This window comes from Thamnophis elegans, chromosome 1, assembly GCF_009769535.1.
Source record: "Thamnophis elegans isolate rThaEle1 chromosome 1, rThaEle1.pri, whole genome shotgun sequence".
In the NCBI taxonomy this organism is placed as follows: domain Eukaryota; kingdom Metazoa; phylum Chordata; class Lepidosauria; order Squamata; family Colubridae; genus Thamnophis; species Thamnophis elegans.
Genome location: NC_045541.1, coordinates 186,310,567 through 186,331,401, shown reverse-complemented (window position 1 = coordinate 186,331,401; position 20,835 = coordinate 186,310,567). Strand labels below are relative to the sequence as shown.

Sequence of the window (20,835 nt, the reverse complement as noted above, 5' to 3'; positions counted from 1 at the left end):
GAAATGAAATTGTTTATTTATGTACTACCAGAAAGTTATAGTCATTGTTATGAAAGGTTTTTTTTTGCTATGAAATAGAGTGTTTGATCATATGATATATAAAGTACAATAGTGTATTTAAGGTATAAGAGTGGGATGATTTGAATCCTATGTATAATTTTAAGTATTGACCATGTTATACTGGAAAGATTTTTATATTGATGAAAGAAATGTCCTTCTGGATTCAGCTCCAAGTGGGGGAAAAGACACTGGAGACATGGAGGTTGCTTGGAAAGATGGTTTATTGTTGGACGGGGCCACATGGCTTGAGCCCTGAACAGAAAAGGGGATCACATGCTTCAATGTTGGTGGAGAAAAGAGAAGGGCTGAGGAAGGGGCTTGCTAGGCTTTTTATAACCTGATCAGTCCCACCTCTCTGCTTCCTGTTCCTGTGAAAGAAATGCACTCTGATTGGTTGTCAGACTCCCATGGGGCCATGCAAGGGCAACTCTCTGGGCTGTATTTTGAATCCAGGTTTGGTTGAGTTCTCAGATGCCATGTGGTCAGTTGGGGCCAATATTATCATGCTTTCCTGTAGCTGAAGTGGAGAAGTCTTTATTATGTAAAGTGGACTAGCATGGCCTTCTTAATGGCCCATTAACAAGGTGGGGATGGGCAGGAAGCTACAGGCAGCTATTCTGTCTTTTAAAACATGTTCCTTTCTTTTCACATCCAGAGAAATATTCTGCCTTTTCAATATTTCCTAGGATATTTCATTTTTCTGGGAGAGGGCTGGGTGATAAAACTTCCTACAATATGTTAAAGGGACTAATGATGATGTAATGAATAATTGAAACATATATGAATTGAAATGTTCAATAACTACTTGGATTAACAATGGAAAACTATTTCTGGAGTTGAATATGCCACATTGTAAGTGTTGTATACTCCAGTGTTTCTCAACCTTGGCCACTTGAAGATGTCCGGACTTCAACTCCCAGAATTCCCCAGCCAGCTGGCTGGGGAATTCTGGGAGTTGAAGTCCGGACATCTTCAAGTGGCCAAGGTTGAGAAACACTGCTTTAGAAAGGAGGGGTTTGGGATGCACAAAAGTTTGTAGCCAAAGGACATGCTGGATGAAACTGAGGAAAGCTTTTTGCATCTGCTGTTTTGTTTTTCTTTGTTTTGAAAATAAAAAAGAATATTTTTATTTTTTTTAAAAAAACATGGCGGCGGAGGAGCGGAAGTCGTCGGTCGTTTCCGGCCTGAGGGGCGGGGCGCGCCGTGACGCCCAAAGGCTGCGACTTCCCCGGCGGCGGCGGCGGCGGCGGCAGGTAGGGGCTGCAGCGGGTCGAGCCCGTCCCCGAGCCGAGAGGAGGGAAGGCGCCGTCTCTCCCGCCGGCCCTCTCTCCTCCCCGAGAAGGAGCCCCGAGAAGGAGCCCCGGGGAGGGATGGGATGGGCGGGGGGGAGGAACGCCCGGGAGCCCCTTTAGATTACAGTGTTTCTCAAGCTTGGCCACTTGAAGATGTCCGGACTTCAACTCCCAGAATTCCCCAGCCAGCGAATGCTGGCTGGGGAATTCTGGGAGTTGAAGTCCGGACATCTTCAAGTGGCCAAGCTTGAGAAACACTGCTTTAGAAGGAGGGGTTTGGGAGGAGGGAGACGCGTTTCGAACCCAGAGCAGGCCATTAATCCCACTTGGGACGGGTTGACTTTGGGGTGTTTTTCCCACCTGTGGGGAGAATGGTTGTGTGTGTGTGGGGGGGGGGGGAGGAGATTTAAGTATGGTTGGATTCCCCCCCCCCTCCCACCTTCTGCCTCCTACAGGAAAGGTAGTTTTACATCCCGCCCCCCAACCCATCACTCCCCCTCCCCCCATGTCGGGCCTCTTCTGGACCTCCCCTTCCCTCCAGACACACCCAGGGAGGGTCTCTCTACCCCCCCCCCCCCCCAGCCTCTTTGAGGGGAGTGGCCCACTCTGGTGCGGATCCTGCCTGCACATCTCTACGTAGGACCACAGTGGAGGGCCCCCCCCCAAAAAAAATTTCCTTTGCATTAGTTCAATTGCGTTTTATGACCTTTCATGCCCCAGTTGTTGAGTGAATCCCTGCCGTTGTTAGTAACACGGTCGTTAAGTGGATCTGGCCTCCCCGTTGACTTTGCGGGTCGGAAGGTCGCAGAAGCTGATCGCATGGCACACACACACACACACACACACCCAGGGACACGGCAACCGTTGTAAGTATGAGCCAGTTGCTAAGTGGCTGAATTCTGATCACGTGACCGAGGGGTGGGGTGGGTGGGTGCTGCAACGGTCGTCAGTGTGAAAATCGGTCGTAGGTCCGTCGCTTTTTCCCCCAGTGCTGCTGTAACCTTGAATGGTCCCTGAGCGAGTGGTTGTTAAGCGAGGTCCGGCTGTAAGGAGCTGCAACACAGAGCCTCTTCTTCCCGGCTTCTGTTCCCCTGGAGAAGAGCGGCTGAGCCCAGCTGTCCTGCCCCCCCTCGGCCTTTGCCTCCAGGGGGAAGCCCAGAGAAGCTGGGAGAGCGGGGGTCTCAAACCCAATTCCCTTGAGGGGCCCACCGGGGTTGTGTTTGGCCTCCGGTGCGCGTGGCCAGTTCCACACCCACAGGGGTCAGGGGCACCTGTGGGGGCCAAGGGGTAAGGCAGGATTTCCCTCAGAGCCTCCCTCCCTCCCATTCTACCCTTCCCTTTTTTCTTTTCCTCTCCCTTCTCCTACCTTCCCCTCTTTCCTTCTTTTTTCTTCCTCCTTCCTCTTTCCCTTCTCCCTTTCTGTCCCTTCTTGAGGCTCAAATGCAGAAGGGGAAACATTTTGTTTTGCTAGCCCTCCGCCAGAGAAAACGGGGTTCGGGGGGAACGCGCGTGGCCTGATTCCCCTGGGATCAGTTTTCGGCTGCGACGGCCTCCTGCGGCCCTCTGAGACGGAAAACGGAGCCCCACCCGAACTCCGTTTTGGCTGGCAGAGGCCCCGTGGGCCCGTCCTTTGCTGCTTCCAGGGCAGCCCCATGGGGCAGGTCTTAGCCCCCCCCCATGGGCCGGATGCAGACCCTGGGCTTTGAGTTTGACACCCCTGTTACAGAGGCATCTCTTAGAGACCCCGAGGCTTATCTGTACAAGCAGTCCTTGACTTACAACAATACATTCAGTTATGACACCGAAAGAAGTGACTTACGACCGTTTCCCACACACACGGCCACGGCAGCATCCTCACAACCATGGGGTAGAATCTCAGGCGGCTGGCAATCAGCGTGTGTATTTATGGCAGTTGCCACATCCTCCCTGCTCCCTTCCCAGGCAGCTTCTGGCCAAGTCAGTGGGGGAAGCAGCACACTCAATACCACCAACCCCCAGACAGCAGAACCTCGCTTAATGACCATGGTCATCTCAAAAGGCGTATAGCTGAATGTCTGTAGAGATTCTCCGTCCTCCAGGTCCTGGTTGCCCCAAAGGGCTTTTTCAGGAGGCAGCCGGACTCTCTTGTTTTTCCTTGAAGACGTTTCGCTCCTCATCCAAGAAGCTTCTTCAGCTCTGCCCGGATGGGGGGGAAATGGAAGGGTTTATATTCAGTTCCAAGAAGATTACACCTCCATTGGCTTCCTGAGGGGGCAGATGGACCCCCAAGCGGCCTCAGGGACTCTCCGAGAGGACAGCAAGGGGTATAAATCCTTCCATCCTCCACCACTCAGTCAGAACTGAAGAAGCTTCTTGGATGAGAAGTGAGACGTCTTCAAGGAAAAAGAAAGGGAGTCCAGTTGGCCCCTGAGAATTGTTAACCTTTGGGTTAACAATGGTAGCAAAAAAAGATTGTACAGTTGGGCCCCCCTCACTCGGCCACGGAGATTCTGGTCATAATTGTAAGCCAAAGACCATCTGTATTGCATTTATATATTATGTATATTTACGCCACATAGTTTGAGTTAAAAGACACCAAAATTGCTACTTACTTCTTCTCAAGTTAAATAAAAGGAGGAGGGGGGGAAAGAGGGGAAATCCAAGATTCCCAAGCATGCTGGCTCAGGATGATGGGGGCTGTCACTCCTCCCTCCCAAGGCAGCCAACTTGGGGCCTTGAGAAGGAAAGACTCCCGACTCCATCGGTGGGGAAAAGGTTCCTTTGACTAGAAGCCAAGCGGTTCGGTTCCAGTCAGCGAAGGCAGAAGGAAGAGAAAATCCCTTGAGGTTAACTTCCCCTTCCCTCTCCCCCTCCCCAATATCTCCCCCTTGTCCAAGTCCCGTTCGGAGGAGGCGTTTTGGCCGCTGTCCCTGCAGAGGTTGGGGAGGCGGGTGGGGGCCTTGGGGCGTCTCCAGATTGCCTTCCGTCTCTCCTTCCTTTGGTTTCCCCCCCAACACTCAGTCGTCATCCCCCCACTTCCATAGCGAATGTCAGGCTGGCAGCTGGTGGAGCACAGGGCCGAGCGGAGGAGGGGGGCGGCCCCCGGCGCAGCCCCTTTAACCCCCTTCTGTTTCTGGCCGGCTGCGCAGGCGCGAGCACCCTGCGGGATGCCCAAGAAGTTCCAAGGGGAGAACACCAAGTCGGCCGCTGCCCGGGCAAGGAAGGCCGAGGCCAAGGCGGCGGCTGATGCCAAGCGCCAGAAAGAGCTGGAGGATGCCCTCTGGAAGGACGAGGACAAGCACGTCATGCGCAAGGAGCAGAGGAAGGTACTCCGGCCGGCTCCCTCGGGAGGGAGGGGGGAGCCCCAGCGCTGGAATGGGGGAATTCAGGGATGCTGAGGGGCAGAGAGGACCCTGGAGTGGCCGGGGGGCCCCGAGAGCTCTGGGGGAGGCCTGGGTTTCAGGCAGTGCAGGCTGTTTATCCAGGGCTCCCTTTGCTTGCAGGCGGAGGAAAAAGGGAGGCGGCGGCAGGGGCTCTGCCCACCGAAGCAACTGCCCTTTGCCAGTCCGCCCTGTGCCCCCCCAGCCGCTTTTCCCAGTACAGCCCCACCTCATAGGACCCATGGCACAAAGCTTGTGCTCAGGCTCCCCCCGCCCCTCCCTTCCAGGGGAGTTTGGCCCCGACCTTCACGGCCTCCCGGAAGGCCCTCGAAATGTCCTCTTTGGGAAGGCAGCTGGGCTTTCTTTTCCCCTGAAGACGTTTCCCTTCTCATCCAGGAAGCTTCTCCAGTTCAGACGGAAGCTTCTTCATTCAGAGCTGAAGGGGCTTCTTGGATGGGAAGGGAAAGGCCTTCAAGGGGGAACCAAGGAATTCCAGCTGCCTTCGGAGGAAGCCCCCCCCGAAGGTCTCCCCGCCAGCCCCGGCAGCGGCTTCACCACCCCTCCGCCTCGACCCTCTTCACTGGCATCCCCCCCTTTATTCCTTTGGCTAGTAACTCCAGATGCATCCCTCTCGTTCCTCCCGCTTTCCCACAACAGCCCTGTGAGGTAGGCTGGGCTGAGAGAGAGGAGGACTGTCCCAAGCCCCCCCCCCCCCCAGCAGCTGCCTTTCATGCCTTAGGCAGGACTGGAACTCATCGCCCCCTGCCTCCCAGCCTGGTGCCTTAACCACTAGGCCAGTGTTTCTCAACCTTGGCCACTTGAAGATGTCCGGACTTCAACTCCCAGAATTCCCCAGCCAGCGAATGCTTGGGAGTTGAAGTCCGGACATCTTCAAGTGGCCAAGGTTGAGAAACACTGCACTAGACCAAACTATCTCCCTCCCCCCCCTCACACACACAGTCTTGTTCCGAGTGCGAGTCCTCCGTTGCCAATTCCATAATAGGCTTTAATGGCTGGAGCCCTTTCATTCCGCCTGAGCCTCCTTGGGTGAAACAAGCAGCCAGGTACATTGGATAAGCACATGAAGTTTGGCACTTCACAGTGGGCGAGGTTAGGCTGGCATCTGGGCCGAAGAGGGGCAATGGGGGGGGGGGCGTGACTGGCCGACTAAACTGGAGACTTGGGCAGGTGGAGGAGGAAACTTGGATGCCCGCAGAGATGAGGAGGGGCTGCTCTGCCCAGTTCAGAGAATTTGCACAAGGAGCAACGGCCGGGGCTCCCCTCCCCCCCCCGGAGTCCCTTTGGGGACCGTCCCCCTCATGGCCCCCCACCCCCAACTGCCGAGGCTGCAAAGGAGAGAAGCTGTCCAGGCAGCCTTGAAAAAGGAAACCTTGAACCCAGAACCCTGAGAGCTTTGCCCCTCTCGGAGAGGAGACCTCGGGGGGATCCTGTGCCCTGGAGCCCCACCAGCCACCTCCCGCCGGTCGGGCAGAACAGCCAATGCAGCCCTGGGTCTCTCAAGGCCTCCTGGAGCCCCAGGCAGGTTGAGGAAAGGCTCCCTTCGGCCTGCAGGGCCTGGAGAAAGACCTCCGGGGGGGGGAGGGGGATAAAGACCCCCAGAACTGCCTGAGCTCCCCTGGGGGAGGGAGGGTGGGGGGGGGCAGAGAGGCTGAGGCCAGGCTCACCAGGCCAGGCAGCTGCACTCCAGAGGGAGCCTGAAGGAAGGGGGGGGGTGGAGGTCAGTGGCCTGGAAGGGACGGATCTTGCAGCCTCTGGGGGAGACATGGGGGGGGTTGCCACCTCTGTCTTAGGCGGTTGGTCCTGCCCCCCCCCTCCAGAGCCCTTGGAGGGTCCCATTGAGGGTCCCCAGAGGCTCAGGGGCCTTTTCTGAGCAGCCGTTCTTTTGGGGGGGGGCAGGAGGAGCGGGAGAAGCGTCGCCTGGAGCAGCTGGAGCGGAAGAAGGAGCTGCAGCGGCTGCTGGAGGAGGAGGATGCCAAGCTGAAGGGCAGGGCACCCAAGCCCCCCGGCCCCACCAAGGTCACCCGGGCCCAGATCGACGAGGTCCTCCGCAAGGACCTGAAGGACAGCACGGACGTGGCCGCCGGGGGTGAGCCGGACCCCCGTGGGGGCTGGGGAGGGGACCCCGAGGGCCGGGCACGGAGGAGGCCTTTCCCCCAGGGAGGGTTTAACCCTGCCGTTTCTCCTCCCCCCCCCGGCAGAGAAGCCGAAGAGCCACCTGGAGCTGCCCCTGGAGGAGAACCTGAACCGGCGGGTGCTGGAGGAGGGCTCCGTGGAAGCCCGCACCATCGAGGAGGCCATCGCGGTGCTCAGGTGGGGCTGGGGGTCAGCACTCCTGCGGGAGCCCCTTGCAGTTGGGGACTCTCCTGGAGGGGCTGGAAAGCGGCATCTGGGCCGGGGCGGGGGGGGGCTGCTGGGCGCCAGAGGAGAGGAGCCGTTCCTGGGGATGGGGGGCCTCTGCGGTGGGGGGGGGCAGGTGGGGAAGGACTGACCCGGAGGACTCCCCTCCCTACAGCGTGGCCGAGGACCCAGACCGGCACCCGGAGCGCCGGATGAAGGCGGCCTTCTCGGCCTTCGAAGAGGAGACCCTCCCCCGCCTGAAGCAGGAGAACCCCAACATGCGTCTCTCCCAGCTGAAGCAGCTGCTGAAGAAGGAGTGGATGAAGGCCCCCGAGAACCCCATGAACCAGCGCCACGCCTCCTACAACAGCCAGAAATGAGGGCCCCCCCAGGACTGGAAAAACCCCTCCCCCCCCATCGTTCCCCTTCCGCTCTCCCCCCACGTGCCCTGGAGGGCAGGTAGGGCCCCCTTGGGAATGGGGCAGGGAGTGCCTCCCCCCGAGAGACCGGAGCCCACTTGCCCCCTGCGGCCCAGTCCCCTTCCTGAGCTGGTGGGGAGGGGGGAGCGAATTCCTCCCAGGATGCTCCCCCTCCTGTTCTTCCTTGTACCCTCCCCCCCTGAAATGGGGGGCAGCCCTGCTCCCCCTCCCCCATCCAGCTATCCAGCCCAGGGAGGCTGGGGGAGCTCCACCCCCACCCCCAGTTCTGCCCTCTCCTGAAGACCCCCAACGCAGGAGGCCCCCTTGAGGTGCAGGCTTCCCCCCCCACCCCCTTCTGCAGCCGGGGTCAGGATTCTGGCCTGGGCCCCTTTTGCCCTCCCCACCCCTGCAGGGGGCGGAGCTGGCCCTCCTTTGCTTCTCTTTGGGGGCCCAGAGCGGGGCTGTCTTCGGCCCCTTTCTCCCCCAAAGACCCCTGCCTCTTCTGCTGACCTGGGAACCCCCTAGCAGCCCCCTGCCCTTTAATGACTCCGGCCGTGGAGGCCCCCTGGGGTGGGCTGGTCTTGCCTTCTCCATCCCCCCCCCCCCACAAAGAAGGGCAAAACCTGCCCCATAGAGAGTGGGGGGATTCTCCTGGGGGCCCTGCTGCCACCCTGTCTGGTGGGTGCCAGTTTTGACCTCTGGCTGTGCCCCCTCCTCCCTCTCTTTGCCCTCCTGCCCTTTCCCACCTCTGGCAGCTCCTGGCCCCCCTCCCCTCAACCCTCACGGGGCCTTTGCCCTCTGGGTCACAGAGTGCCATTTGCCTGACTTGAACCCTGAGCCAGCGGGAGCCAGTTTGGGCCAGAGCTGGGCTGGGAGGAGCAGCCACCGCCTCTGGCCAGCCTTGGCATCCGTGGGCACCTGTGCCAGCAGAGCCTCCCCTTCCCCCACTGGGGCCTTCGGAAGACCATCTGCAGGGAAGGCCGGGGGGGGGCCTGTGCCAGCTGGCCCCTCCCACTGCCGCTTCCCACGCGTTCAGGGAAAGTTCTGGACTTTTAAAACATGGACAGATACCTCAACCCCAGGATGAAATAAAGAGAATTGTGCCCGCCTCCTCTGCCCTCCACTGCTCTCTCTCGCCCAGCTGGTCTTTGCCCTCATGGGACTTGGTGGCTTGAAAGGCAGGCAGCATATTCCCCCCCTCCCCCCCCCAAAAAGCCTGACCCCACTACATCAGTCCTTCCCCCCCAACAACCTCCCTGGGGTGCTAGAAGAGGGGCTGGGGGGGCGCAAAGGTTTGGTTTATTAGATTTATATGCCACCTTTCTCCCAAGGCAGTCTTTCTCAACCTTGGCAACTTGAAGATGTCCGGACTTCAACTCCCAGCATTCGCTGGCTGGGGAATTCTGGGAGTTGAAGTCCAGACATCTTCAAGTGGCCAAGGTTGAGAAACACTGTCCCAAGGACTCAGGGCGGCCTACAACATTAAAAGAAAAACATAATACAAAAGTTAAAAAAAATATTAAATAGAATATCCGAAACAAACCCAATTAGAATTGACAATGACATTTTTTGAAAAAATTCGAATTAAAATTAACCAATAATTTGTTTCGTTTTGTTCAGGCCCCAAAGCAGCTGCCTTCAATGCGGAAGGGTTCAACTCCCTCTGCCTGGAGGGGGCCCTGGAGAGGGCTGCCCCCCCCTTTCCCCAGCAGCACTTTTCTGCAGGGGGGGGGCTGGGTTTCTAGTGCCCCCCCCACTGCAGCTCCCTGGGGGTTCCTACTTCCCCTCCCCTCCTCCTGAAGCCACCCGGGTTTGATGGAGGGGCTGCACTCTGCCCCACCCCTTCCTGCAGCAGAGTGGGGGGGGGACTCCCCCAGGACCTTGGCCCTTCCAACCCGGCCCCCCTCCCAGCCCTCTGCTGTTGGAGGGGGGGGGAGGAGAGATGCTGGTGATTGGCAGCCTTACTCCAGTCCTCCCGGAGGAAGGCGGAGTGGTCCAGGCCAGCCTTGTTGTCATGGCAACGGGGCATCTCCCTCTGCAGAGGCGCGGAGGGAGGGAGGGGGGAAGCCGGGCGGGGGGAGGAGAGTCACGCGGTCGCGGGCGGGATTCCTCCGCAGAGTCCGGGCTTCCCCGAGCGAAGCGGGGGAGAAGGGGCAGCGGGGGCGCAGGAACCTCTTGCATCGCGGTTATTTTTGGCTCCTTGGCGGAAAAGGAAGCCCTTTTCCAGCGGGGACCCCCAACCGTCTCCCGACGGCTGTGCTGGGAGGGGAGAGGACCCCCGAGGACTCCTCCCAAGCGCGGAGGGTGGGGTGGGGCGATGCGGCGCGAGCAGGGATCGGCCCTTCGGCTTGCGGCCCTGAAGTAGTTCCCCCCCCTCCTGAAAGCGGACTTTGATGCGGGGGGGGGGGGGTTCCCCATCCACGATGCAAGCCCAGCTTCCCTTCTAGACGGGTCCCCTGGCAAGCGGCCCTTTGGGACTCCGGAGTCCCGGGAGGCGCTCACCACAGGCCACCCGGCTCGGCCTTCTGCCAGTCAGGGCGATGCGAGGTTCGGGGGGTCCGTGCTTGGCCGGGCAGATCCCCCACTGGGAGCCCTCCGCCCTCCAGAAAACACGGGCAGCCGCGGGCCTCGGTTGGGCGGGGGTGGGGGGGCTGTGGACCCCCAGCAAGAGACCCGCTGCAGTTGCGAGATGCCGCTGGGCAGCAAAGACCCCCGGAACCGCCGGCCCGTGGAGGCAGCTGGGAGCGCACACCGGAGGGGGGGGAGGGAGGGAGTTCGGCCACAGCAGGCCTGGCGCTCGGCTTCTCTGCCCCTCGGCCGCCCTTCTGCAGGGGGGAGACAGAGAGAAGCCGCCTTGACCCCAAACAGACCCTCCCTGCCCCTTTCTTATTCCCACGAACACCGCGCGGTCCCTTCGGCAGATTCCGGCGGCGGAGGAAACCGGGAGCGCGGGGGGTGGGGCAGGTGGTGGGGGGCGGCAGCGTCTGCCCTGGAAGGACCGGAGCGCCCGCTGACCCTCCGGCACCCCGGGAGCCCCCCAGCTGCCTCCCGATGATGCTTGCGGGGTCCTCCTGCCGCGGCCTCCCCGCACCCCAGCGGCTCTCCCGGGGGCGCCGTTTCTGCAAACGGGGAGCCTTAGGGGGCCAGGCGGCCTCTGCGAGGGGCCGCCCTTGAGGAGGGCTCGGCAGCGGCCGTTGTGGCGCTCCCTTCCTCCGCTGCTCTGCGCCGGCCTCCCGGGGGAGCCACGGTGGAGTTGCCGCCTAAAAGCCCGGAAGAGCCGAGAGGGCGCCCCGACTCAGCCAAGGCTCCTCGGGGGCGACACCCGCTGCCTCTGGTGGCCCCCGCCCTGGGGCTGAGGAAGCGGCTCCCCCTCGGGCTGCCCGGCCGAAGGAGCCCCGTCGCTCGGCTGACCAGCTCTGGGCTTTAGTGATGGTGGCGGGGAACAATTTTCTCCCCTCCGAGTCCGGTTTTCCTTTGATGGGAAGCGGTTCTCGGCAGGAGGAGAGGCGGCCGCTCCCCTCCTCTCTTCGCGGCCCAGCCCCCGGCGCTTCCTCCGCTGCCCTAGTGGGGGGAGAAAGAGCCGGGTTGCCTCGGGCGCTTCGCTCGGGCGAAACTCGGTTCTGCAGTCCGCTCTGCGAGGCCCGATCCCGCGGCTGCTGCTCTGCGGGGCAGGCGACGCCCGAGGCCCTCGCCCCGGTCCCGTCCCTTCCCCGCCCGAGCCCCGGCCACTTTAGCTCCTTTGTTCGCCCGGGGCGGGCAGCGGAGGGGGCGGGTGTCTTTGGGGGGCCGAGGGTGAGCGGGAGCCCCGGCAGAGCCGCCCAGGCCCTCTCGGGAAGACCCCGCTCTCCCAGGGGCAGAGCCGTTGCGGGCGGCCCGGGGGCGCGGATCGGGCGGGAGCTCCCGCGGAGGCTCCTGTGCTCGCCTCTGTCCGGCGGGTCACGGCGCCCGGAGCCGCAAGGCCCCGGCCACCCACCGCTCGCTGCCTCTCCCCACCGCCGGACCGCGCTGCCGGTGCCGCGGCTCGGAAGAGCCCGCCCGCCCCGAAGGGGACCCCGCCGCAGCGCCCCCCCCGCCGGCCCCTCCCCGCCTGGCTGGCTTCTGCGAGGAGGAGAGGGGCTTCCCCGGCTGCGGGTCCCGAGGGCGGGCGGGGGTCTCGGGGAAAGCCCGGCCCCGCCCCTCCCTCGACGTGCTGGCTGGCGGGAAGGAGCCCCGCCCGCCGCCCGCTGCCAGGCGAGGCCATCCCGGGGGCTCCAGGCAGGAGCCCCGCCCCCTCCCCGAGCCGCCGCCGCCGCCGCCGCCGCCGGGGCTTCCTCTCCGGCAGGGCGGGATCCCGGCTGCTGGGGCGCGGCGGGGCTTTTGTTCCCGGCTGGCGGGCGGAGCGGCGGCGGCGCTGGAGCTTCGCGGAGGACGGAGCAGGTATTGGCGCAGGGCGAGCGGCGGGGCCTCGGCGCCGGCAGAGAAGGGGCGCTCGCGGGCTGCGACTCCTCCCGCCGCGCGCTCTGCCTTTCGCCGGGGCGAGGCGAGCGTTTGTGCCCGGACCCCTCCTGCTCTCCGCGGCTGGTGGTGGCGTCTCCCCCCCAAAAAAAAGCTGCCCCGAGCTGTGGCGGGGGGCAACTTGCGGTGGCGCTGTGGGTGTCGCGTTTGCACTTCGGGGTTCCCAAGTTTGCCGAAGTTGGCATCGCCAGGAGCAGCCCAAAGGGCCGGGAGTCTTTCTGGGGCTGCCGCCGCTCAAAGCCCCCCCTCCCCCGCTCAGGACTCCCTCCCGTCCCCTCCGCTGCCTCTCCCTTAGCAGCCGCCCCGGGCACTCGTGCGGGGGGGGCAGGAAACGTGCACCGCAGCCCCCCTGCCCCGTGACTGCTATTTCCCACTGGGCAGGCGGGCTGGGCCGGGGGGGGGGTACGTATGTGGTGGGATTTGTCCAGCAGCTTCCCTTCTGTGTGGCTGGGTGAGTTGGCAGCCCCCTCCCCTCCCCTCCCCTCGCCTGAATTGTGTCTTTTGATCCTTTGCAAGACTTTGTGGGTTGACTTAATCCTAACATCCCCTCGCGGAAAAAGACACCATCTAATATGCCGAAATCTAATATAAGAGATGAAAAGAGCATCTCCGGGAGAAGCTAATAAGCATTTTAAAACTTCCTGCTGTTCTGGAGAGCGAGGAGGGCGGCATACAAATGTAAGAGTAGGAAAGAGGGGAGGAATGGGAAGAAGAGGGGAAGGGTAAAGGGGAGGAAGGGGAAGGAGAGAAGGGAAAGGAGAGGAGGAAGGAAGGAAGGAGAGAAGAAAGGGGGGTAGGAAGGAGGGAGGGAAGCAAGGAGGGAAGCAAGGAGAGAAGGAGAGAAGAAAGGAGGGAAGGAAGGAGGGAAGGAAGAAGAGAAGGAGAAAAGAAAGGAGGGAATGTAGGAGAGAAGGAAGGGGGAAGGAAGGAGGAAAGGAAGGGGGAAAGGAAGGAGAGAAGGAGGGAAGGAAGGAGGGAAGGAAGGAGGGAAGGAGAGAAGGAGGGAAGGGGAAGGAGGGAGGGAAGGAAGGGGAGTAGGAGAGAAGAAACGAGGGAAGGAAAGAGGGAGGGAGGGAAGAAGAAGTAGGACCGTTGTAAGATAAGATGGATCTATGGGATGTTAAAAAAGCAATCTTCAAGTATATTGTCAACTGTAGGGAAAAAATTGTTATAAATACATATTATTAATAACAGTTATGAGATCATATAATTGTGAATGTATATATGAAATTGATAAAATAAAATAAAATTTAAAAAAAAGACAAATTCAATAAATAAATAAAAATGATTCCCAATGCAGGTGGGGGAATTCTGGGAATTGAAGTCCGCGGATCTTAACCTTGCCCAGGAAGGGCGCTGCCCTTAAGCTCTTGAGGCTCCTGCTAATCTTGAGGTGGGGAAAAACTCATTTATCCCTCAGGCACAACAAGCCAATCTTAAATTTCCTGTGCAGGGAATGACAGCCCATCTGGCCTGGAGGGGTCTGTGATGGCAGAGAGACACCCCCTCCCCCCCCCACGGGGCTCAGCAGGTTCACTAAGATAGATTGGGGATGCCCGTTTACACACCCCTGTATTGGGTGGGTGAATTGCTGCGTGGCCTGTGGGTGGGGCATCCCATCCCCCACCCTGGCAGAGAGAGCAGGGGTACTTGTCTTTCTGGCCCTGGGTGGCTGGGAAGAGCACAGACCTCCGATGGGCAGAGATGTCCAGAGTTTGCTCCCTTTCCTAAAATCCCGAGCATGGCCTCTTGTGCCAGGGTGAGGCCTCTGTATCCCTGGCACCATGTTCCTGCCAGTTTTGGGCAAGGCCTCTGTAGGAGATCCTCCAAAGGGCACGCGGGGGTCCCTGGCCCTGAGGAGGGGTCTTTCAGGATTTAATAAAGGAGAATATTTGCAGATCAGAGTTGAACTTTGGGGAGGGGGGGTCCTTGGGCTCCCTCAGCTGTGTTTTTTCCCTTGCAGACGTTTCAGTGCCCAAACTAGGTAACATCATCAGTGCTAGGACTGCTAATGCTGGCTACTCGCACAGCTCCCTACTTTGGGCAATGAAACGTCTGCCATAAAAGAACCGGGGAGCACGAAGGGCCCCTCGTTTTCAGAATCTCCTGAGGGGAAACAGGAAATATGCCAGACGGGGGGAGGGAGGAAGCGGGGCTCCCCTCCTGAGCTCAGGGGGCTGGAGCCTTTCGCCCCCCTGGCATCTGGGCTGCGGCTGGCCTGAGGGAGCTGAGCTGGGGGCTTCCTGGGCACAAGGCTTGACCTGAGGCCTGTGGGCGGCCATTGGGTGAGCGGTGCCCTTGTTCGGCCAGGGGGATCCCAGACCCGCCTGGAAGAGAGAGGCCTCGGAAGGCCATGGGCTTGCTCAGCACAAGGGGGCTTCCGTGGCGCCCCCTTAATCTGGCCGTCCCCCAAAGTCATGAGGACTGGAAACGGGTTGAGGAGGGAAGCCGTTGTTTGCCCGTGGCGTCACGCCCCGCCCGGTCTGGCTGGCTGGGCCGGATCCTCGCTCTGGATTGGGACGCCCGGAATCCGCCTTTATTCCGTGTGGATCAGAAACATGGAGCTTCATAAAAGGCTTAGTCCTGCCCAGCTGCCTTTGCAAAAGGCCTCTCTGAGCCCTTCATCATGGGGGAAACCCATGCGCCAGCCGTCAGCCAAGGCCGCCTTTGCCTGGCAGCCCCGCCCGGCCCCTGGGGAGTTTCTAACTGGGAAAGGGGGGGGAGGGCTTCCACCAGCAGCCGAGGAGACCCCTCCCCTTCTCTTTCCAGCCCAAGGCTGCCCTTAGCAGCCAGCCCTCCCCAGGGGCCGAGTCCCTGCCCAGCGGCTCTTTTGATCCCTCTGCCAGGGGCGGCAGGTGGGCAGCCAAGGGGGGGCTGTTTTGGGGCAGTGTTTTCATTTCCACAGGAACCGTCTCCAAGCAGGGCTACAGTAGCCCCCCCCCCCCTCCCCAGTCCTCTCCAGCGTGTTTATTAATAGCTGCTCCTTTGTTTGGGGAATGAATGGCTGGCAGATGGTGGCAGTGACGGGAATCCCCACAGCCGTTTCTGGTGGGCGAGGAGAAGAGGGAGAGGGGGGGAGGAAGGCGGGAGAGGCCATGCTGGGAAAGACCCTCCTTGGGGGTCTCCCCTGGCACAGATCCAAACCTCCCCTGGCTTTCCGACTTTGGGAGACGGGCAAGGCGGCCCCGTGGGGGGAGTTTGGGCTGCAGCAGAGGGCGGGTGGTCCTTTGTGCCCCTCCTGGCATTCCTTGCTCAGGGGGACCCAGACTCTCCCCACAGAGGATGGGGGCCACCAGCCTTTGGACCGGGGAGAAGATTTAAAGCCTCTCCCTTATTGTGGAGATCAGTACAGGCAGCCCCCGACTGTCAAACCTTTGGCGACCGTTTGGAGCCACAACGGTGCTGAAGAAAGTGACTTACGACGCTTTTCTTAACAACCGCTGCTGTTGCGTTGCAGCCCCCCCAGAGTCCCCTGGTCCACATTTGGATGCTTGGCAACTGGCATGTACGTGCACCTGTTGAAGCATCCCAGGGTCACCTTTGGTAACCCTCTTAGCCAGTTCTGGCAGGTGAACTCAGTGGGGGAGACCTGGATTCAATTAATGACTGTGGTTCACTTAACAACTGCGGCCTGAAACATTGTGAAAACGGGGGAAAAAACTCACCATTGTCTTGCTTAGCAGCAGAAATTGTGGGTTCAGTTGTGGCCGTAGGTGGAGGACTGCCTCTGTCTGCCCTTGAAGGGTCCTTCCTTCTTCCTTCGGTTGGAAAGCTCAGAAAGTGAAAGGGGACACAGGTGCCTTTCCACACCCCCAACCTCCCCCCCCCAAGACTCTCTTTAAGATGGGGAGTCAGGTCCAAACGGTCGGGAATCTCAGGGAATCTGCTCTTCTTCATGGTAACTGCCAAGGAACTGAGCCGTCCTGGCCCCAGGGCAGGTGGATTGATTTAAGAAGAAGCACAGAACAACAGAGGTGGAAGAGACCAATACAATTAAAATAACGGAATAATAGAGTTGGAAGGGACCCTAGAGGTCTTCTAGTCCAGCCCCCTGCTCAAGCAGGAGATCCTAGTATACCATTTCAGAGAGCTGACTATCCAGTCTCTTCTCGAAAGCCTCCAGTAATGGAACACCCAGAACTTCTGGAGGCAACTTCTGTTCCAGCGGTTTATTTTTCTCACTGTCCGGAAGTTTCTCCTTTCACTGCTAGTTGCTTCACTCCTGGATTAGTTTCCATCCATTGTTTCTTAGTTTGCCTTCTGGTGCTTTGGAAAATAGGTTGACCTCCCTCCCCCTCTTCTTTGTGGAGGCCCCTCAAATACTGGAAGACGGCTGTCATGTCACCACCAGTCTTTCTTTCCATTAAATTAGCCAATTCCTGCAATGTTTTGGCCTCCAGTCCCCTAATCGTCTTCATTGCTGTTCTCTGCATTCTTTTCAACCTCTTTTTTATATCGTGTCAAACAAAACTGGCGACCAGAATTTAATTATATGACTGCCTGACTGAATGACAGAAGGCGGCTTCTATTAAAAATTCTCCAAAGAGAGGTGAGAAGAATGTAAAATGCACAACTTATGATGCTGATATGACATTAGAGGGAAGCATGTGAGAACCAGGCTTGGCTAGGGTTAGGGTCAGCTATTGGTGAGGTCATGAAGAACCCATTCCTTCCGTCATGTGTCAGTGGGAAGAGCCCACACATTGTGGGGCCTCACCCCCATAGTGGCCCGGCTGATACAGCTTTTCATATCTGCTTCCAGCAATGTTTCTTAGCCAGAGCAAGTTTAAGATGTGGACTTCAATTCCCAGAATTCCCCAGCCAGCTTTGCCAGTCTGTGGGGGACTCCATCCAGGGCAGACGCCCCACATTTGTCTCTTAAACTTGCACCCCACGGCGATCTGAATTCTCTTGGCTGCTTGAAGAGAATGCAGTGTAATAACCATTCCAAATACCCATTTAAAACCAATTGCTTCCATCCCAGGTCTATCGGCTAAGAGAACCACCAACGCATAAAATAAGAAAACTAAAAGAATTGCAACGATTAAGAGGGGTTAAGAGTTGGGAACCACATTTACTCTCTCTCTGGCTATGTTTTCAAGAGCAGGTTCCTGAAAGCCAGCAAGGGGGTCAGGTTAGGCACAGAGACTCCCGTAAGTAAGGGGGCTGTAAGTAACGGCGCTCTCTGATATGAGCTGCCCCCTGAGATCCGGGCCCTGCCCACTCTCATGGCCTTTCGCAAAGCCATTAAAACCTGGCTTTTCCGGCAGGCTTGGGACTGTTGACCCCTTGATTGAGGTCCAGCCCCCTCCTGATTGGGTGTTTGTTGTGTTTCCCTTTTTAACCTTGTTGTTTTTAATAATTCTTTTTAATCTTTTTTCATTTCTGTAAGCCGCCCGGAGTCCTCCAGGATTGGGCGGCATAGAAATTTAATAAATGAAAATGAAATGAAATGATATTAAGGGGTCTGGTGGAATCTGGAGCAAACTTTTGGTACTTGAGAGGTGGCCATAAAGAGGAGGGGGCCCAACTATTCTCCAAAGCACCTGAAAGAGAGACAAGAAGCATCAGATGGAAACTAATCAAGGAGAGGAGCAACCTAGAACAGTGTCCCAAAGGGGCTTTTTTAAAGAATAGAATAGGAATAGAATTCTTTATTGGCCAAGTGTGATTGGACACAGAAGGAATTTGTCTTGGGTGCAGATGCTCTCAGTGGACATAAAAAGACAAGATACATTTGTCAAGAATCATAAGGCACAACACCCACAGTCCTGCAGTCATAAGTGGGGGGAGATGGGGGATAGGAACGATGAGAAGACTAATAGTAATAAGTAGTGTAGCCTCAGTGAAGAGTTTGACTGTAAGGGGATTCGTTCTTTAGCAGAGGGATGGTGTTGGGAAAAACGGTTGCAGCTGTCTTGGTGTGCAGTGCTCTATTGCGTCGTTTTGAGGGTAGGAGTTGAAACAATTTATGTCCAGGATGCGAGAGGTCTGTAGATATTTTCTACTATTTACATGGCAAGGACAAAGACACAGGATAGATACAATTGATGAGGCAGAAGCTTTCTATGCAGAATATTTCAGAGAAACGGTTGAGAAAACTGGGAAAGATGATCTAGTGGCACAACTACTGGAGGCAACTACAACTGAGACTGGAAAAGTAGAAGGAGCTGTAGGTGGAATTGAGAAAGAAGAAGGTGTGGTGGGAGGTGTAAGCTGCAGAGAAAAACGAGAACCCAGATCGACTAGAGCTATAAACCCTGTATATAAAGAATAAATATGGAGGAAAGAAAAATGATTGCAATCAATATTAATGGACTTAATGGAAAGAAAACATTTTATAAATTAGAAAAGTTAAAACTTGACATAATCTGCCTACAAGAAGTACATATTCAAAAGAGATATGAACATCTACTAACTCAACCAAAGCTTGGGAAAATGTTTACTACACTGGCAAATTGCAAGAAAAGAGGAGTGATCTTCTATATTAAAGATAATATTGCAGCAAAATTAATCTACGCAGATGAAGAGGGAAGAATCTTGATGGTGGAAATTATGGATATAAAAAAAACACTTCTAATTGGAATCTATGCCCCTAATGAAAATAAGATGAATTTTATAAAAAAAATTGCACAAAAAAATCTCGGATTTGGACTATGTTGATATTTGTATGATGTGAGATTTTAATGGCATTGTAAACCAGAACATGGACTACAAAACACACCAAACAACAAAGATAAATAGAAAATTGCTTCCGAAATCTTTCTTCAGGATGACAGATGAAATAAATTTAAAAGCTGTATGGAGAGAGAGAAATACTAAAAAAGAACAATATACTTTTTATTCAAATAGACATTCATCATTCTCCAGAATTGACATGATATGGGCTTCAGCAGAGTTGATTTGCAATGTACAAGAAATTGAGATTGGAGCAGACCATAATCCAATCACAATTAAATGGAAAGGCCAAAGGACAAGATCTAGATGGACATTAAATAATACCGTATTGAAAGAAAAAGACTTTGTACAAAAAATGGAAAAAGACTAGCCCTTTTCTTTAAAGAAAATAGGAAAGAAGACACATCAATGCAGAATCTTTGGGATACAATGAAGGCTGTCACTAGAGGTCTGATAATAGACTACACAAGGAAGAGAAATTCAAAGAAAAGACAAACACATAAAGCTCTAGATAACGACTATAAGATACTTGAAAAAGAGTTACACAAAAAAAAGATGTTAAAATAAAAATGGATATAATCAAACATAAAATGGATCTATTAGAAAAGGAAGAATGGCACAAAAAAGTAGAGGCAATAAACAGAATTACTTTGAAAATGCGAATAAACCAGGCAGATGGTTGGCATATAAGCTGAAAAAAGAGAGAGAAGCAAAGAAAATATTCCAATTAAGAGATGAACAAGGACAAATTCAGTATGGAAACACTGAGGGGAAAAAAATTATACAAGACTACGATGCTAAGCTCTATGAACAAAAGAAAGTGGAAGAGGGAGGAGTTAAAAAGTATTTACAGGATGCTAATCTTTCTCGGATATCAGACGAAACTAGAACAATGTTGGAAAGTAAAATAACAATGATGGAGCTAACGGAAGCACTTAAAAAACAAAATAATGGAAAGGCCCCAGGTCCGGATGGACTACCTGGGGAACTCTACAAAACATTTGAAGAAACCTTGACTCTCCCACTCTTAGAAGTCATGAATGAAGTGATATCTGAGAGCAGAATACCGAAATCATGGTCAGAAGCAGACATTGCATTGCTACCCAAGGGGGAGACAGATTTAACACAAACTAAGAATTATAGACCAATTTCTTTATTAAATTCAGATTATAAGCTTTTTGCATCTATATTAGCAGAGAGACTCAAAAAAATACTTAAATAGCTTCATCCACTCAGACCAAAATGGTTTTTTTTTTTTACCAAAGAGACAAATTAAAGGCAATATGAGAATGATTTTGAATACTTTGGAATACTATGAGGCTCATCCCGAAAAACAAATGGCTTTGATGTTTCTCGATGCACAGAAGGCCTTTGACAAAGTGAACTGGCAATTTATGTTTCCACAATTGGAGCCGATGAACTTTGGTAAGAAATTTATCCAAACCATACGAATGGCGTATCATAAACAAACAGCAAAGACGATGGTGAATGGAGAATTGACAGATTCTATTGAAATAAAGAGAGACACGAGACAAGGATGCCCATTATCACCGTTACTCTTTGTCTTAACCTTAGAAGTTCTAAACAGAAAGATTAAAGAAGAAGAAGAAATAGAAGGTCTCCACTCTTGATTGTCTAGCATTGTAAGAGGTGGTAGTAGGGGAGGGTTTCTCCTAAAGTCCATCACCATTTCTAGGGTTTTGAGGGCGTTTCAAGAGGCAGGTAGACTTTTCTGGTTTTTCTTTGAAGATCTTTCACTTCTCATCCAAGAAGCTGCTTCTGGAGAACTGAAGAAGCTCCTTGGGTGAGAAGGGAAATGTCCTCAAAAGAAAAACCAGCCTACCTGCCTCTTGTAGAAACACCTCTGGGGCAACCGTGACCTGGAGGACGGAGAATCTCCATAGAGCAGTGTTTCTCAACCTTGGTGACTTTAAGTCCTGTGGACTTCAACTCCCAGAATTCCCCCAGCCAGCTATGCTGGCTGGGGGATTCTGGGAGTTGAAGTCCACAGGACTTAAAGTCGCCAAGGTTGAGAAACACTGCCATAGAGTTTCCCGACAGTGAGGACAATCCACCATTGGAACGGCTTCCCTCCAGGGGTTTTGGGGGTCTCCATCCCTGGAGGCTCTTCAGAACAGCCACTTGTCTGCCTGAGGAGCAGGGTGGACTAGAAGA

At 55.9% G+C, this 20,835-nt stretch overlaps 2 protein-coding genes across 3 annotated transcripts in view; both read left to right on the top strand.

Moving 5' to 3' along the window:
* Nucleotides 1–1,213: 1,213 nt before the first annotated feature.
* CCDC124 (coiled-coil domain containing 124) lies at nucleotides 1,214–8,598 on the top strand. Its single transcript, XM_032208409.1, has 5 exons — nucleotides 1,214–1,313; nucleotides 4,481–4,657; nucleotides 6,629–6,818; nucleotides 6,931–7,042; nucleotides 7,245–8,598. The coding sequence occupies exons 2-5, from the start codon at nucleotides 4,499–4,501 to the stop codon at nucleotides 7,447–7,449; spliced, it is 666 nt and encodes a 221-aa protein (XP_032064300.1). The 5' UTR covers nucleotides 1,214–1,313; nucleotides 4,481–4,498; the 3' UTR covers nucleotides 7,450–8,598.
* Nucleotides 8,599–11,839: 3,241 nt separating this feature from the next.
* KCNN1 (potassium calcium-activated channel subfamily N member 1) overlaps nucleotides 11,840–20,835 on the top strand; it is a 40,869-nt gene continuing 31,873 nt past the window's right edge. For both annotated transcript variants that reach the window (XR_004254561.1, XM_032208377.1), the window contains exon 1: nucleotides 11,840–11,904. The gene's annotated coding sequence lies outside the window, so the exon portion shown is untranslated. The remainder of the gene's footprint in view (nucleotides 11,905–20,835) is intronic.

What these genes read in the sequence shown, in the direction of transcription:
- CCDC124 (XM_032208409.1), top strand. Translation starts at nt 4,499, where the DNA reads ATGCCCAAGAAGTTCCAAGGGGAGAACACCAAGTCGGCCGCTGCCCGG. An exon ending in TGCGCAAGGAGCAGAGGAAG is followed by an intron (nt 4,658 to 6,628) that starts GTACTCCGGCCG and finishes GGGGGGGGGCAG; the next exon opens with GAGGAGCGGGAGAAGCGTCG. An exon ending in CACGGACGTGGCCGCCGGGG is followed by an intron (nt 6,819 to 6,930) that starts GTGAGCCGGACC and finishes CCCCCCCGGCAG; the next exon opens with AGAAGCCGAAGAGCCACCTG.